This window comes from Phodopus roborovskii, unplaced genomic scaffold, assembly GCF_943737965.1.
Source record: "Phodopus roborovskii unplaced genomic scaffold, PHOROB, whole genome shotgun sequence".
Lineage (NCBI taxonomy): Eukaryota > Metazoa > Chordata > Mammalia > Rodentia > Cricetidae > Phodopus > Phodopus roborovskii.
Window position 1 is genome coordinate 8,388,946 of NW_026126469.1, and position 17,697 is coordinate 8,406,642.

Sequence of the window (17,697 nt, forward strand, 5' to 3'; positions counted from 1 at the left end):
TCTTCAATTAAACCCGAGTTTGCTGAAACTGCTTTAGAGATCGGCTCAGCTGAATTCTGAGTCTGGAATTATACATGAGTCCTATACCCATGTACTATTTATCTGGGGATCTGAACTCCAGTCCTCTTCAAAAAGAAAACTTTAACCACTGAGCAATCTCCCAAGCCTGTGTAAAGGATTCGATTAAGACAGCCTCTGTGGAACTTAAATATGTTCCAAACCAAAACCCCTTCGTCTGATATACTGGGTACTTCCACTTGTGCATTCATGGGTCTACGGAATTGGAACTCACTATATGCAGCTCAGGTTGGCCTTGAATTAAAAACTCTCCTGCATTGGCATCCACATACATTTGCACTTGATAGTACAATCCAAAGGTCTTGATTATTCAGGGACCTTGCTGTCACACAGCTGACAAGCCAGCTAACTCAGTGATGACCCAGGTTCTGTTGCTTCTCTAACAGTGAGCGAAGGGACAGACTCCTGACAGGCAAATCTAACTGTCAGGCATTGTAAGGAAGGTAGCTAAAGTTCCTGATTACATAAGCATGTTAAGACTAAAGCACCCCCCCCCCAGTGGCTGGGTTAGCCCAGAACTGTCATTCTGCTGAGATCTCACATCTCGGTGTGACATTGGTCCAGGCCCTGCTCCCCATCCTTGTGCTAAACTCTGTTGCAACCGTGACACTTCTCCCAATCACCAGAACACACACCTGTGCCAACATTTCTTGGCACTAGAAGTCAGGGAACCATGCTTATCAGCACAGAGAACACAAACAAGTACCAAAGCAAGCCCCAGCGGCAGCAGATGTATATAACCCACCACCCCGACTATTCATTTGTTTATCCATCCATTTATTAATTTACTTTTTAAGATGGAGTCTTCACTAAGTAGCCAAAGCCAAACTGGGACACACCATGTAGCTCAGGTTAGCCTTGAATTTAAAATCCTCCTGCCTTAGCCATTTAAGCACTGGAACCATAAGCCTGTGCTACCAATGCTGATGTTGATTAGGTCCACTCTCTTTGCAGGCCATGTTCTTTCAAAGCACCGTGTATATTTCTATGCATTCCTTGTGTGGGTGGCATGGCAACGACAATCCAAGAGCAGTGTGGCCCCCAGCACTGGTGCCATCACTAACTCTTAACTCTTCCACACAGGAACTGAGGACACGGGCTATCTCTGACACTGTCTGGTTATTTCACCTTTTAAAGCATCTTATTCAGCCATGGTTATAATAAAGCAATGGGTAGCATATTATTATTACTTAGATACTTTCAGGCACATTAGTTTAAAATTATATAGCAGAGCACTGCATTTTCACTGTATGGGATATGAGAAGTTACAAGGCCAAACAGGACAAATAATCTGAACCTACCAAAGCCACACTTCTGGTGTTTCCCATGCTCAGAAATCAAGTCAGTAGGAGGTACAACTCGTTCTCCTGAGTTCTAAGCTACTGTACCTAGAATTACACTCTTTCATATTGGATTATGGAGCCTTGGGAATAAGGCAGGGATTATGACACTTGGATGAGAAATACACCCATAATCTCAGGCATTTGAACACTTGGTTCCTAGTTAGTGGCATTGTTTTGGGAGGCTTAGGAGGTGTGGTCTTGTGGGGGAAGGATAACTGGGAAAGGGCTTTGAAGTTTCAAAGCCTTGTGCCATTTCCAGCTTGCTGTTTCAGCTTCCTGCTTGTGGTAAATATGTGAGCTCTCAGTTTCCATTCCTGTTGCAACATCTACCACTTCCTGCCATCATGGACTCTTAAACCCTCTGGAACCATAAGCTCAAATAAACCTTTCCTTTGGTAGTAGCCCCCCCCCCCCCCCGACAGGGTTTCTGTGTATAACCTTGTTGCCTGGAACTGGCTGGCCGTGAACTCAGACACCCGCCTGTCTCCACCTCCGGAGTGTTGGATTTGTGTCACCACTGCTCTGCTGGGTCATGGCATTTTAATCAGAGCAACAGAAAAGTTACTAGTAAAAGGCTTTTCCCTATATTTGAGATTTCATCTGATATTAAGAACAGAGGCCAAGTCTATGCAAATACTCCAATCAAAATATTAATGCTTCTTGCTCTAAGCAATGTGGGGAAGGTTACACAACTGTGTCCCCAGTGTGTAAATGCTAGAGTCTGGGGAGATGCACAGCACATACATGGTACTTAAGAAAGATAGGGTTGGTCCTAACTTCCACTTCCCAATGGGATTTCAAGGTTGCAGTCTCTTAGCTCCTATCCCAATAAAGACTCTACACTGCCTTTTCAGAATATGTTTTATCTTCTATTCTGCAAAGAAAAAACTCTTAATGAGTGATTGCGGCTGCCATTTGACACATTTTGGGTCTCTTAAGTTCTAGGCTGTGTAGGTTTAAACGAGAAACAGATTTTCTTATTCTTCTAATTCCTTGCGAAGGTTTCTCTCTCTAATGACAGTGTAGATTGCTGTGCCCCCAATGTTTAAACTACCTAGATTTCAAGCTCTATGGTGCAGAGATCTTAAGTTGTTTCCTTCATGTCTTCCTTTACAACAGTAGCTGGCCTAAGTTTTGAGTCTTCTGTAACTGGAGGCAGCTTAAAAAGGAAATTAGAGGAAGCCAATTTCCTCGTGTCTTTCACGTCATTAAAAGGACTTAAAAGTGCTATTCATTTTTAAATGTGTACACATGTGGGCCCAAGAAATTGGGGAGCTGTCTGATGTGGGGGCTGGGACCTGGTCGGCATCAAGTGTCTCAATCACTGAACTATCTCTCTAGTCCCAAAGTGCTTTAAATAACCTATTTGTATCTTTTTTTATTTTAACTTTTTGCAGACAGTATCTTAATACAGCCTGGGAAATTTGATGTAGGTGAAACTGGCCTTGAATTTCTGATCCTCCTGCCTCTACCTCCCAAGTGCCGACATTATAGGTACCACTCTAGTAATTCCTGTCTTCTTGTGTGTTCCTGGTTCTTTTCTCCCACAGACTCACTTACAGGGCTCAAATATTCTTCCAGTTACTATAAGTGGCCTTATTACAGAGGTTAGGGACAGTTCCTTGCAGGAAGCAGAGGGGTTTAAATGTCTGTAGTTTCTCACCTTCTGCATGATGCCCTTTTCATAGTAATAGCGCAGGGAGCGACTCAGCTTGTCATAGTTCATGGCTGGCCGATTCTTCTGGATACCCCAACGCCGAGCCACCTGAAACAACAAGACAGCAAAGATGCAAACACATTCCCAGGACTGACAGTTCTGTAACTCACCGGATCTGAATGATGCCGGCTTCTCTAACTTGGAAAGTAAAGCGTTCAATTCTCTCAAAATCAAATATTAAGTAAAGGTGATGACTTGCCCATGTGCTTAGTAGGTGAGACCTGAGGATAGAAGACTCCTAACACTGTAAGGTATAGAGGACTTGGTTAGCATCCCAGAGGACACAGGCTCTCTACTATTTCTCCATTTATGAATTATTGACCAATACTCACGGACCATTAACATATTGCCTTTAAGTGCTATGGTTTCTGTAGCAGTCAATAAGGAATAATTAGAATGGTCATTCCTGAAACATTAGGAACATGTTAGTGAGTTGCTAATGGGCCTGCAGAGCAGAAGTTCAATTCTAATAAGATTGGAGAGGGGCTGGGAGATGTTTTCTTATTGCAGCTCATGGACTAAAGGGGTTCAGATCCTATCAGCCTACTGCCATCCAGCCCTCCACTCCCAGCAGACCTGCAGAATGGACAGTAAAGTACACAGTACCATTATCCATTTAATGAAAAATTAACAGGGCTTCTCACACAGTTCTAAAGTGCATTATAGCAACCCAGTCCACTTGAGGTGCAGGGCTAGGAAGATGTAATTGGAGCTCTGGGTAAAGGCGTTATAGCAGGGGAATTTCCTACTGGAGTCTACTCAATTATCAGGGCAGCAAGCTCTTTCTCTCAACTTTCACAACCCCACTTGGGAGGGCGGCTGTCAAGGCAGATCAACTGTGGAAACATGAGCTGTCTGACACCTTCATTTTAGTCACCTTTAGAAACTTCAAAAAAGATCACCTGACAACATCCTTTTGATGTTTTTCTACATTATTTGGAGACAGAATCTCTCTATATAGCCCAGACTGGACTCAAACTCTCAAATCTTCCTACCTCTGCTTCCCAGTTGCTTGGGTCACAGGCATGCACAACCCCAACTTGCTCTTTATGTCTGGAGACAGACATAAAGACGAACTATGGCCAAACAAGCCAAAGGTTAAACATGAGCGAAGAAGAGGACAAACAGCAGTTTACATCAACTATTGGGATGGTGGGTGTGTGACAGAAGCGCCTCCTGAATTCAGGGTTCTAAAATGGCCACTAACAAATACCAGAGACAATCTGGGAAGGAAAAACTCATCTGTCCTAATTATATCAGAACAATCCACCAGCCATGTTTGGACTTTGCCCTGCAAGAAATCCCATGCAAGTTCAATTTCCGTTTGTTGTTTAGTGTCTCTCAGGCAACCACAAATCTTGGTTCTCCCTTTGTTTCATTTTTTTATCAATTCAAGTCTATCATCATTTAAAAAAAAAAAAAAAATCCCCAAAGGCAAAACTTAGCAGAAAACGGAATCTTGGTTAGAAGTCATTTTTGAGACAGGGTCTTATTATTATGTAGCGGTGGCTAGCTTGGAATTCACAGTGCAGCCCAGGCTGCTCTCAATTCACAGGGATCCATCCGCTTGTCTCGGCCTCTGAAGTACTGGGTTTGAAGTTGTGTGCCAGCCAGTCCAGCGAAGGTATGTATTGTGAATCAATGGAAATATTGGTAAAAGAGAAATTTGCTAAGTTAATCTCAGTCCTGCAAGGTTCAAAAGCAGCCCACACTTTGAAGCTAACTGCCAACCTGTCTGTCACAAACGACAGGGAATGTCAAGCTTCCTCACTGGGCGGTGGAAAACAATTCTGCCTAGTCTAGCTTGAGTAGTGACCTGGCACTGCTGTCAGCACATGCAGCAGCTTTCTTACTGGACAGAGGTTTTGTGTATGTGCACATTTCAAAGCTGCTCCAGTAGCTATAGTTATTGACTCATCCTCCAGGCTGGTGCCCTATGACTCAGGGGCCTCGCCACACTGCTCCCTTCTACGGTGATGCGTGATGCAGCTGAAGACCTGGGCAGTCCCTATTTGTGTTAAGGGGAGCAGGCCAGAGCACATTGCCAGCTCACTCCTTCGTTCTGCGCCCCAATTATTAAGTATACACATTTTGGGAGCTGAGACTAAAGGGGGGGACTCACCTATTCCTCTTAAAAAAGTAAGCGGTCACAGAACCAGGAGTGGCTCTTTTTTAGCAGCCCAGCCTTTAAAACCTCTCATGGCATCACAAATCTGCCACATGTTCAACAAACAACCCAACCCCCCCCCCCCCGCACACACAAATATTCATATTAATGCAGATTCACAGTTAAAATGGCTCCAGATTAAAGCCGAGTCAGTCATAATGGAGAGGTTGCTAAGCTGGACGCCTATCAAAAGACATTTGATTAGGGGGCCTGCCAAAACGCAGTTCTAAAACCACAATTTCCATGCACAGTGTAATGGATATTATGGATAATTACCCAGAGTGCACTACTCAGCCACACAGCTGCCTACAATTACATCCCCAACAGCTTCCTCCTCGGCTTCACCCTTTAAGCTCCCCCATGACAAGTCCTTACAGCTTTCCCCAGGAGCCAGTGGTATCTTCCTGACATCAACAAGGACAGGGCTGTCACAATCACACAAAGGACAGAAGAGGGAAAGTCAAGCACTGTGCAGGCCAAGTGTCAGTGTTCCCAAGATTTCAAAGGGCCCTGCATTATGGAGTCAGAAAATGTGAGGGACCTCAAGGCAAGTATTAAAAAGCAGTTCCTAGAGAAACAATGCAGGGGTGGTGGGATGGCTCACTGGGGAGGCATCTGCTTCCTAGGGTGGCTGTCTGGGAACCATGTGGCAGAGAGACTTCATTCCTGTGGGCTGCCTTCTGACGTGGCACAGGCAGCCCACCCCCACAATAACACAACAACAACAATAATTCTAAAGAATGCTGCTCATTCAACAGAGAGGCTCAGGGTCACCATAGGTTTGGTTTACACATGTGACTGGGAGCCCCGTGGCATTTATGAGCATTCTGGGTTAATATTAGTTCCTCCATTAAGTAAGAAAGCAGGGGCCCTTTGCCATCTGTTCATCATTTTCCTTACGGCTGGTAGGAAAGCAGAAGATTCAATAACAGTCTTACTGAGATTCATAACCAGGTTTACCTGCAGCTGGACAGCCTGTGCTCAGGCCCGAGGCAGTGGCAATAAAGGTCATAAAAGCTCCTGTCTGTGGAATGAGATAAATCAATAAGGGCTGCCCACAAGACAGGCTTACTTTCATTTCCAAAAGCCTCGGTGAGTCAAGGCACCATGCCATCACCAAGCCTTACACAGGTCAGGCTGCATCACTAGGGAAGCAGCAAGGGAGGAATGGCCTGCATGGGGCAGTGACCCTCCATCTCTACACAACTGAGCCAATCAGAGGCTACAGCATTTCCGTGACTACATAGGAGACCGGGAATGCCAAGGCCACATTTGTGTGTGCACAGGAGTGTGCGTGTGGTGTTGTGTTCACATGGAGGCCAGAGACCCCAGTTCTGTGCCTCCCTCGCTCTAAACCTGGAACTCATCCATTTGATCAGGCCAGACAGCCAATGAGCTCCAGGGATCCTCCTGTCTTTACTCGGTATTACAGAGGCGTGGTACTGTGCCTGGCTTTCCCATGGGTGCTGGGCATTCTTGTGTGGCAGGCGCTTTGCTGACTGAACCTTCTCCCTAGCCTCAGAAATGTAGGTTTTATACCACTTTAAATGAAGCCTGCAGGAGACTCCAGTTTCTATTCCACTTATTTCCTCCTCCTTTTCCTATCTCAACTTTCAGACCCTGTCCTTCTTCCAAACATAGTGTCACGTTGTTACCTTCTGCTGCTCATTCTGCAGTCCTTAATGGAATGCTTCCCAAGAGGGCTGTTCCAATTTCTATTGCACCAACTCAGGGACAGCGTTTGCCTAACCACACACTATTAAAGAATGTGTGTCTTTTCCATCTACAATTTTTTAAACCCTAAACCAAATAGAAATGAAAATTATGCCCTTTGGCATGAGATACACTAATAACCTGGGTTAATCCTCTATGTTCAGGAAGGGGTCCTATGGGGGCATTTTCCTCACTGAAGAAATGTGGTAGGTTCTACCTTAGGTCTTTCTGCTAATCCTGCGGGGCAAGTAGATGTTTCCTTTTCTGAGGGATCCTTCATGAAGAAAAAAAAATGCCTCTGTAGAATAGGTCTGACAGGCAAACCCGTAGAGCAGCAGTTCTCAACCTGTAGGTCATGACCCCACAACCCTCTCACAGCTCTTAGACAATCTGCATACCAGACATTTACACTGCAATTCATAACAGTAGCAAAATTACAGTTATGAAGTAGCAATGACAAGAATTTTATGGTTGAGGTCACCACAACACAAGGAACTGTATTAAGGGGTTGTGGCATTAGGGAAGATTGAGAAACACTGCTATAGAGTGCTTGCTTTCCTTCCTTCCTTCCTCTCTCCCTCCCTCTCTCCCTCCCTCCCTCCCAGGTTGAGCAAGCCAGTAAGCAGCACTCCTTCCTGGTTCCCCGGGTCAGCTCCTGCCTCCAGGTTCTTGCCTTGACTTCCTTGGATGATGAACAATGATGTGAAAAGTATAAGACAAACAAACAAACAAACAAACAAACAACAGGACCAAGCCAAACCACAAAACCAAACCATTTCCTCCCCAAGTTGCTTTGGCCATGGTGGTTTATGACAGCAACACAGCTATAATAACCCTAACTATGACAACAAGGATCCTACATACCATACTTAAAAAGAAAACAAAGCATTCATATTCTGGGGCTGCAGAGTTGGCTCAGCAGTTATGAGCACTCTCTGCTTTTGCACAGGACCCAGGTTTGATTCCCAGCACCTACAAAGTAGCTAACAACTACCTCTAACTCCAGTTCCAGGTGATCCAGTGCCCACTCCTGGATCACATGGCCACTGCACACACATGATACAGCTACATATGCACGAACGCGCGAACACACACATTTTTATAAATACTTAAAAAATTTTTTTAGGCTTCTAAGACTTAGCTTTGCTAACTTTATTTCTCCAATTTAGAGCCATGTGAAGTATGTGTTGGGGATAGTGAAAGGGCTCATCAGGTTAAGGTGCTTGCTGCCACTACCAATCCTGGCAACTTGAGTTTGATCCAAGACCCATATATAGGAGTGAACTGATCCCCACAAGTGGTCTTCTGACTTTCACACATATGCCACAAATTTAGTGCATTAAAGAAATGAATGTTGAAAAGGAATACGTAGCAGGGTAAATGCATTACCCAGTACATGCAGGGCTTCAGCTGCAGGCTGTAACAGACTAGTTTAGTCTGTGTTACACAAACAGCACTTCCAAATCATGAAGAGGAAGAACACAGCCTGTATTAGCGTAACTCTCCATGGCTTCACCCTCGCTTTTTTTTTTTTTTTTCTTCTCCAGGAGTGTTAAAATACATTAAATTTCTATAGATGGAGAACTCTGCCTGTACGTTAGGCAACACACAGAAAACTGTCCTACTGCAGCAAGGAAGAAGAACGCTGAGCTCACCAGGTTGAAATAAAATGAGAAGACAGAGCGCGCTGAGTCACCAAGGCCTCACTCATTCACACCCAGCATCATCTGCAGTGCTTCGAGTAAGAAAGGCCCCCATGGGCTCTGCATTTTTACACTTGGTCCCCTGCTGGTACTGCTGTTTGGGGAGATCTAGGAGGCATGACCTTGCTGGAGGAAGTCTGTCCTTGGAGGTGGGCTCTGAGGTTTTGAAGTCCTTCCATCCCTGGTGTTTGCTCTCTTAATTAGCTTTGTGCTGGCACTTGAGCTGGAAGCCCCCAACTTGCTGCCCTGCCTTCCCGCTGTGATAGAGCCTAACAACCCCCCCCCCCCCCCAAAGCAGGTGACAGAGCCTAACCCTCTGGACTGTAAATCTAAACAAACTCTTGTAAGTTTTCTTGGTCATGCTATTTCATCACAGCAGTAGCAGAAAAGTATGTAGACATTCAGACTTACCTCCTCTGGTTCTATCAGCTTAAATTCCATGCCTCGGCCAGTCCAGGCAATGAAGTGGGCATTCGCTGGGTCATCGAGGAGGGTGACAAGGAACTGCCACAGCTGAAGAGAGCCTCGCCGCTGATAAGGGGGCCCCTCTCGATACAGGGTGGGCTCCTGCTTGACCTTGCCTGTGTGGGACAGGGGTGCATATGCTATAATTGAGGTTGGGGTTTCTCAGGCACTGCAGTTACTGACGGTTCCTTCAGGCTGGGACCGACACTTCCGACCCTCTCACTCAGCATCACATATTGGATGGGCATCTTACCTTCCAGTCTTTCAGGTACCACACATGTGTCATCAAAGTATAGCCTGGGATCCTTTTCGTATGTGAATCCTGAAGGAGTTTAAAAGAGAACAATCACACTGCTTAATACCCCACCCCATGTTGTACAAAAAAAAAAAACTATGTCATTAAGAATGAGAGTGGCATTCTTTAACATAAATTAAAAACAACTTTATTATTATCATTGTATGTGCACTTGATATACGAGTCCTCAAGCCCTGGGCTCGTCTCTGGCTTAGTTCCTGGTTGAATCACCTGGACGAAGGCTACTAGCCTGTGTGTTATGCTGAGGGGACACCATGACATGAAAACCCCATAGGCCAAGGAGCCGGGATGTGATCCCTTTCCTGCTACGCTTGCCTTCTTTGTAATCAGTTCAGGTGAGGAAATGTCTTGGCAGGCCTGACACCATCTTAAGATGCCAGGCCTAGAAAAAACTCAGTGCAATGTACAATAGATTGTTTGGATGTTCATGTCATTCATCTTTTTGTCTTCAGCCTCAGGCATGTTTCTGTTTAAATTAATGACACCACGATGAGCTGCAGAAATGGCTCAGTGATTAAGAGCACTGGCTTCTTTCTATACCAGAGGACCCAGGTTTGATTCCCAGCACCCCCACGTGATGGCTCACAACTGCATGTAATTCTAGTTCCAAGGGAATCCACTACCCTCTTTTAGCTCTTCCTTGCATTGTATGCAAAACACCCATAGGCATACACACAATTTAAGAAAGAAGTATATTTTATTGGTATTTTCTTTTAATTGACTTTAAAAATTTAGGCCACATACTGTGCTGATGTGGTAAGAATACAGCTTATGCGTTCTTATGCGTTTATATTGTAACTTAAGGTAGGAAGCAAATAACAAATAAACAGGAAATAAATAACATAGGATAGCATTGGATTTAAAGAGAGAGTACAGGCTTAGAAAGAGACAGGCTGACCCCAATTGGTTTTGTGACTTTGAATAAATTAATTCCACTGTGTTCCAGTGGTACTGTTATGATGACTTAATGAGTTAATGTGTAGTCTGTTCTACAGAGCCATTTCATTGCCTTCCATCTCAGCACTCTGAAGGCAGAGGCAAGTTCTAGGCAGCCTAGTCTACAGAGGAGTAACAGTGACACCCTGCTTCAAAAATAATAACCCTGAATGACAGCATGAGACTTTATTCTTGACATTCCCTGCCAGGGAGTCAAAAATTCTCAGGGATAAGGGTCCTCTCCTATTCTTCTTAGTGTTCCCATATACCTTGCACACACTAAGTTTTCAATCAATATCTGAGGCCTACAAGATTGCCTGACAATTTAAACCAAGAATATTGACATTCCTTCCTTTAAGACATGGTCTCATGTAGCACAGGTCTATCCTGAACTCGCCATATAGCTGAGGATGACCTTACACTCCCAATCCTCCTGGAACCCCCCCCCCCCAAGTGCACAACACCTGGCAAGCTGACTTTTATGACAAACCGGTGTGCTTCACACTATCAGCAAGACATAATTCCTTATGCGTCATGCTCTTCCCCCTTAGCTGCCAGGAGGTGATATAGTTCCCACCTCCCATATGCGTTCCAACGTTGCTTAAATGGTCTCGTTATAAAGTCATTGTAAGTGAACAGCCTGAAAGTTTACACACCTGTCAAGCATGCCATGTTATCTTCAGCACTGTTCTCTATGGGAAAGATAATTCATCCACAACCCCGCAAGACTAGATTAAATTCTTGTTTTGGTTTTCAAAACCTTATAAGAAACATCATTTGGGAACATTTTGTGGTTTCTAGTTATTGCCACACGAGGTCCTCTAAACACCTGGAAGATGTTTCTGGTTGAGTAATAAAGTCAGTTGGGTTTGCATTTGAACTTCTTTCAGTTGTGGCTATAACTCATCTAATCACTCAAATAAAGGTGCAGGAAGGAAGAACCTGTTTGAGGGGCGAAGTAGAAATGAGACTCAGAATATCACATGACGATTCCAGGTGAGTACCTGAGGCAGGATGGCTATCTTAGCAATCAGAGATACCAATCAGAACCACTTGTCTTGATAACTGTTTCCTAGGTATCTGTGGTCAATACTGTAAAGGAAGGCTAGAAAAACCAGGCCAAGATAATTTCGAGCAGTTTAAAATGCTGGCTCTTTTGAAATTTACTTTTTTCAATGTGAGCAGTCAACTGGGCAAAGGAATAGGTTGGAGGGCGGAGGTGGCTTCACGAGAAGGTTCTGTGTAGTAAGCAACCCAAAATCTTACTAAAAATATTTCCCTTAAGAGCATGCTCTTTGCTAAGTGTTGTAATTATACAAAATGTTTGCCTCCCTCTCTTTCCTGCCCCCCCCCCCACATATGTGCTTGCTGCAGACATCAATTGCCTCTACAGAAACAGTGAGGAATCTGGAAGCAGCCCTGCACAGCTGTGTCTAAACAGCCAGCGGTCTAGTAGACAGCCTGCCTGCTCAGGTCTGGACACTCACTGAGAATATCACGGGCACACAGGAAGTGGCAACGGTCTTTCCTAGCCAGGGGAAAGTTGTTTACCCGAGAAACCACTCTAGTCAACTTGTCACTTGCTTTTGTTTGTTTGTGGTTTTTCTAGACAGGGTTATTCTGTGTTGCCCAGGCTGTCCTTGAACTCACAGAGATCCACCTGTCTCTGCCCCAAGAGCTGGGGTTAAAGGCGGGCACCACCATTGCCTGGCCTCAACTATAGTCTTGTGCAAGAAACAACCAGTGCTTCCTGAGTATCTAAAATGCTGAGTATCTAAAATGCTGTTCACAGCCTCGGGTTTATGAGGTCTCACTCTGGAATTTGGGGGTCTCACCACTTAAAGCACCCTTAGGTGAGCCTAAGGAACAGCTGAAGTTGAATGTGGTTTTCAAACCTGAAAACAGATTTTTTTGGTCTCCATGTTGGAGCTTTTGATTCAGGAGCTGTCCTGGCTGGCTTTGTTTGTCAACTTGACACAAGCTAGCTGTTGAAGAAATGTCCCTATGAGATCCAGCTGTAACCCATTTCTCAATTAGTGATCAATGGGGAAGGCCCAGCCCACTGTGGGTGCTACCATTCTTGGGCTGGTCCTGGGTTCTAGAAGAAAGCAGGCTGAGCCTTTAGTCCCAGCACTCGGGAGGCAGAGACAGGTAGAATCTCTGAGTTTGAGGCTAGCCTGGTATATAGAGCAAGTTCCAGGACAGGCTCCACAGCTACACAGAGAAGCCTTGTCTCAAAACAAAACAAAACAAAAACAAAAACAAAAAAAAAGAAAGAAAGAAAAAAGAAAAAGAAAAGAAAAAAACCAGAAGAAGAAAAAAAGCAGGCAGAGCAAGCCATGGGAACAAACCAGTAAGCAGCATCCTCCATGGCCTCTGCACCACCTCCTGCCTTCAGGTTCCTGCCCTGACTTCCCTCAGTGATGAACAGCAATGTAGAAGTGTAAGCCAAATAAACCCTTTCCTCCCAAGCTTGCTTTTTGGTCATGTGTTTTGTTGTAGCAACAGAAACCCTAACAAAGATAGTAGCTTTTGAGAATTTGTCCATCTGAGTTCCAAAAGAAGCTGGTGACATTGGTTTTGGAGGAGTCAGAGAGCTATAATATATTTATGTGGCTAGATGTGTTTGACAGAGAAACATACTTCTGGGGACCTACTCTATGGAAAAGTACATCCCTACTTCAGTGTTTGGAAAGGAGGGGTGACCCTATACCATGCTCCCTAGAAGAGTAAATTCTACCCAGTGCATCCCCCTCAAGGCCTTCTGGCTCACACATTTCCTCTCAGACCCCACAGGGCTCCTTCTCATCCTGTGAATTGATATACCACTGTCATCCATTCATGCAGGAGCTATGCATTCTACAAATGACCCCCGAAGCTCTGACAGCTCAGTTAACCTTTTCCCACACTGTGTACCCCATTCCCACCCAATTACTCCTTCAAACAAGCCCTAAGACTTAAAAGTTGGCAACACACAACAAAATGCTGGTCTTCACAAAACTTGGGACCAGACACCTCAAAGATGTCATATCCCTTTAACCCAGATGGTCCAGGAATTTAGCTTCAAGAAGTAACCATGGAAATATGGAAAATTAAATGAATGGCCACTTATATTATTTTGTCAGGTGTCTGTGAATATTCAAAATTTAGCAAGAAGGTCATAGCCTTGTCTCAGAATTTTGGATCTACTTTCCAAGTCATATTACTTAGAGCAAATCCTGACCTCTTGGAGCTTCAGTGGCTTATAACATGTAGCTTACAGGAGTGCTAGATGATTAAATGACTTAAATGCAAGTAAACAGCTTAAGACAGAGTTTGAAACAGAGTAAACACACAATGAATTAATGACTCTTGCTAAAAAAGACTCAATAAAAGGAATCCTCGTATGATCTGTACAATTCTGTATAGATGTATGCACAGAAAAGCCAAGTTTATGACTTCCTTTGGACAGTGAAGTCTGATTTCTGTATTCATGTCTGTCAATACTTTCTAAATGGTGTGTAATCGGTATATGTTTACAGGAAGAATAAACTATGGAGGTTTGTTCTGTGAACAAAAGTTGCACAAAAGCATAGAGGTTCTCCAGAACTCTCTGATTCCAGCTCCATTCTGACCACTTCTTTGAGACCACATGCTACAGAACATCTATGGTTCTTTTTAAAAATTCTTCTCATTATGTTAGAAGGTACACAGTGTGCTACACTGAAGGTCAAAGAACAATCTGCAGGAGTCATTTCCTCTACCACATGGATCCTGATGACCAAACTCACGTTGGCAGGCGTGGCAGCACTTTTAACGTCTGAGCCACCTTTGCTGACCCTTATTTGGTTTTAGTTGAGGATAGCCTTGAGCTTCTGATCTTCCTGCCTCTACCTCCTGGCTGCTGAGATGATAGGCATGTGCCTGCATGCCTGGTTATGTGCTATGCTGAGACCCTCACACAGAGCCTCTTGATTGGTAGGCAGATACTCCATCAGCCAAGCATCTGAAGTGTTATGAAAGATAAGGTCCAGGCCCAATTCTGTCCACTGCTCTTGCTCCTAATTGTAACTGTTTAGTCAATCAGTTAATTCTAAAGGAACTGTGCCCAAGAACCAAAATAGATAGCATATAACACTCATCTTTTGTGTATATGGTTGTATGAAACTGTATGTGCACACATGGAGGCCAGAGGTCAATGTAAGGTATCATCTAACAAGTTCACTTTAGTTTTGAGACAAGGTCTGAAACTGAAGCCAGAGTTCTCACTACCTGGCTAGACTGGCTACCTTGCAAGTCCCAGGATCTCTCTGTTTCCCCTTCCAGTGCAGGGATTGAGATAGGCACTGCCATGTCTAGCTTCTTCCATGGGTACTAGGAATCTGAAGTCAGAGGCTCATTCTTGGGCAGCAGGTACTTTATACACTGAGCCTTTTCCTCTATTCCCTAAACCTTTATGTGCATTCATTCAATAAACATCAAGACATTAATTCAAGCACAGGAACATCCCCAGTTTACTCAATTAGAAAACACCTGTTTTGTACTCAAGACCTCTGTAGTCTTAGCAGCTTTCCTATCTCCACCGCTTCCTTCTACTAGCTGCCAACTCTCTTCCTCTCAAGGCCGGTGAAGAACTCCTGTGATCTGCCTCTCAACATTAAACCCAGCAATCACCCATTACATAACCATCACAACATTGAGCTACCCACCCAAACTAAGTGAAAAGCAGAAACCCGTTCTAAAAAATTCTTTCCTAAGATGTCTTTAGACCCATGTAAAACCTCCTGACATAAGCCCTAAGGCCCAGCTTAGGCTGACCTAGCTGAATTGTAGAAACTAAGTTCCTCCTTTATTCAAACTGCCCTACAAACTCTGCAAAGTCAGGCCCACTGTCATTTAGAAGGATGGCAGCCCCAGTGTTTAGATGGCGGTGCAAAGCCTATGTGCAAAGCAACCAACAATCACTATCACTTAGCTCTCATACTCGTGAACTACGGAGGGTCTAACTACTGACCTCAAAGCTCAGTTCAGAAACGATTTTAAGTTAAGCATATGCATTACCCCCCCTCCCCACACACACACAAAAAAAAAAAAAAAAAAAAAAGGAAGAGGAAATCCTCCAACTTCCACTTGTGCTGTGACCCATATAGGCCCCGCCCCCAAACCAATTAATTTAATGGGCAAAAGCAAGCTCCTTACCTTCGTGGTTGCTGGAGAAATACCCTCCTCTCATGTAGGATGACTGGCAGTTAGGCACTTCTGAAAGGGAAGTACAAATGCATGCATTCTTAACTGTCCCTGAAGCACAGCCGAGGGTGTGCTTGCTGGGCAGCAAAGCCCCTCAACCCCACATTCCAGGTCCTGCCGCCTGCCTTGGTGCTTGTCACCCTGACACCAATCAGAGTTACTTGGGAAGAGGGACCCTCCACTGAGCAGCTGCCTCTATGGGACTGGCCCCTGGGGCATTTTATTGATTAATGATTGCTATGGCAGGGTCTGACCCACTATGGGAAGTGCATTTCTGGGGCAGATATATGTGGAAGTGTGACAGAAAGCAAGCTGAGCAAGACATGGGGAGGAGGAAAAAAAAATCCAACTAGTAAGCAGGCTCCTCTGTGGTCTCTGCAGCAGTCTTGGCATCCCTCAATGTGGATGCACTGTAATTCCTAAGCCAGATGCCCTGTCTTCAACCCCACCCCCTGCACCACCAAGCTGTTTTGATGAGTGTTTTATTACAGCAGCTAAGCATCAACCTATGACAAAGGGTAAGTCTCTGGGGCCTTGTTCTGTGCAAATGCACAGTGCTAACAAATATGGCAAACACTAGAACCCACCACCTGCAAGTGAGACCGGTGTTATCCAGAATCACAGGAGAAAGAAGGATGCCTTGTCTTCACCTCACTCGTTTTAGAAACCAGTTAACAATGCATCTGGTGAGAAAGCCAATGTAACATGAGAAACTGGCTTTCAAAAGGGCTTTAGGATGGGATGGGGGGAGACCATCACTTTAGATCTTTCCCAACCTGCTCCTTTGGCCACCGATGGTCACATCCAATTCTATTGCCAGGGGTGAGGGTATTTAAGGCCAAAGGGATTAGTGGAACTTAAGCTTTGAAGCCAGGATGAGAATTGGCAGGGTAGGTACTGTAGTTTGACAAATCTGTTTTCTCCATGTTGGATCTGTTATGCTGAAACTAAACCACACTTCAGCAATCTCTTCTTCAGGTCCCATGAGAAGAGGGTGAACTGGGTAACTGGGTGCACACTGGGACAATGCTGGGGAAGGAAAGCCTCTGGAAAGATGGCTCAATAGTTAAGAGCACATACTGCTCTCCAGAGGACCCAAGTTTCAAGTCCCAGCACCCACATTAGGCTCACAACTACCTGTAACCCAGCTCCAAGGAGATCTGACTCTTTGGGTATTTCGAGGCACTCACATATATTGGTACATAATTCATTACATCATGATATAAATAACACAATATTTATCATTTAATAAAATAAAAACAATCAAATATAAACAATAAAACAATAAATTACATCTATATGCGTATATGCTTATTACTGCTACCACCATGACTTCTCCTGAGGAGAGTATTTCAAAAAAGAATTCAGTGGAAATCTGTATGATCAGCAGCAGCTATTCTTCTATAACATGGTAGTCCCTCCCTTTGCCTGCCTCCTCAGATTCCCCCAAACCGGTTTCTATCCAAACAGCACAATGCATGTGTTATCTCAGAGACCAAGAGCAGATCTATACTTCATCCCTCCACCCCTAAGAGCTGTTCAGCTTCAGACTGCTCCAACCTTCCCAAGGGGCTTAAGGAAAGTCCACAGCGAGAGGCAGAACACCTACCTATCAACCACTCTTTGGTCATTTTTGTCCTAACCGTAAGGAAAGACTAGGGAGAACATTTCAGAGAACAGGACCAACATGTCCTTACACCTCCAGCCCCCAAGGTTTCGGTTGTGGTGTGTGCTTTCCTCCCTGGGTGTGGCCCACAAGACACAGAGAAAGAGGTCAGACACAGCCTCTTCAAATGCCGAAAACAATGCCTTCATAGGCTGAAGCCCCGAGCAAACAGCAGGGACCTCTACCTGTGTGGGCTAGCAGCATCTGCAGGACACAGGCACCAGCCTACTGTAAACAGTGAAGAGGAAAATCTGTTCCTTCATCTCTCTTCATCTGTGGGCTATCAGGTGCTTCTCAGAACATTTATTTTCAGTCACAGAACTGTGTCCAAAAGTGCACTCTTCCCCTTATTATTAATTGGGTCTGC

At 44.6% G+C, this 17,697-nt stretch overlaps 1 protein-coding gene across 3 annotated transcripts in view; it reads right to left on the minus strand.

Moving 5' to 3' along the window:
• Nucleotides 1-17,697, minus strand: part of Etv5 (ETS variant transcription factor 5) — a 61,213-nt gene that overhangs the window by 2,940 nt on the left and 40,576 nt on the right. For all 3 annotated transcript variants that reach the window (XM_051191204.1, XM_051191206.1, XM_051191205.1), the window contains 4 exons: nt 15,617-15,676; nt 9,440-9,508; nt 9,133-9,302; nt 3,085-3,186 (listed from right to left, as the gene is read on the minus strand). In XM_051191204.1, coding sequence (XP_051047161.1) covers nt 3,085-3,186; nt 9,133-9,302; nt 9,440-9,508; nt 15,617-15,676 — 401 coding nt within the window. The remainder of the gene's footprint in view (nt 1-3,084; nt 3,187-9,132; nt 9,303-9,439; nt 9,509-15,616; nt 15,677-17,697) is intronic.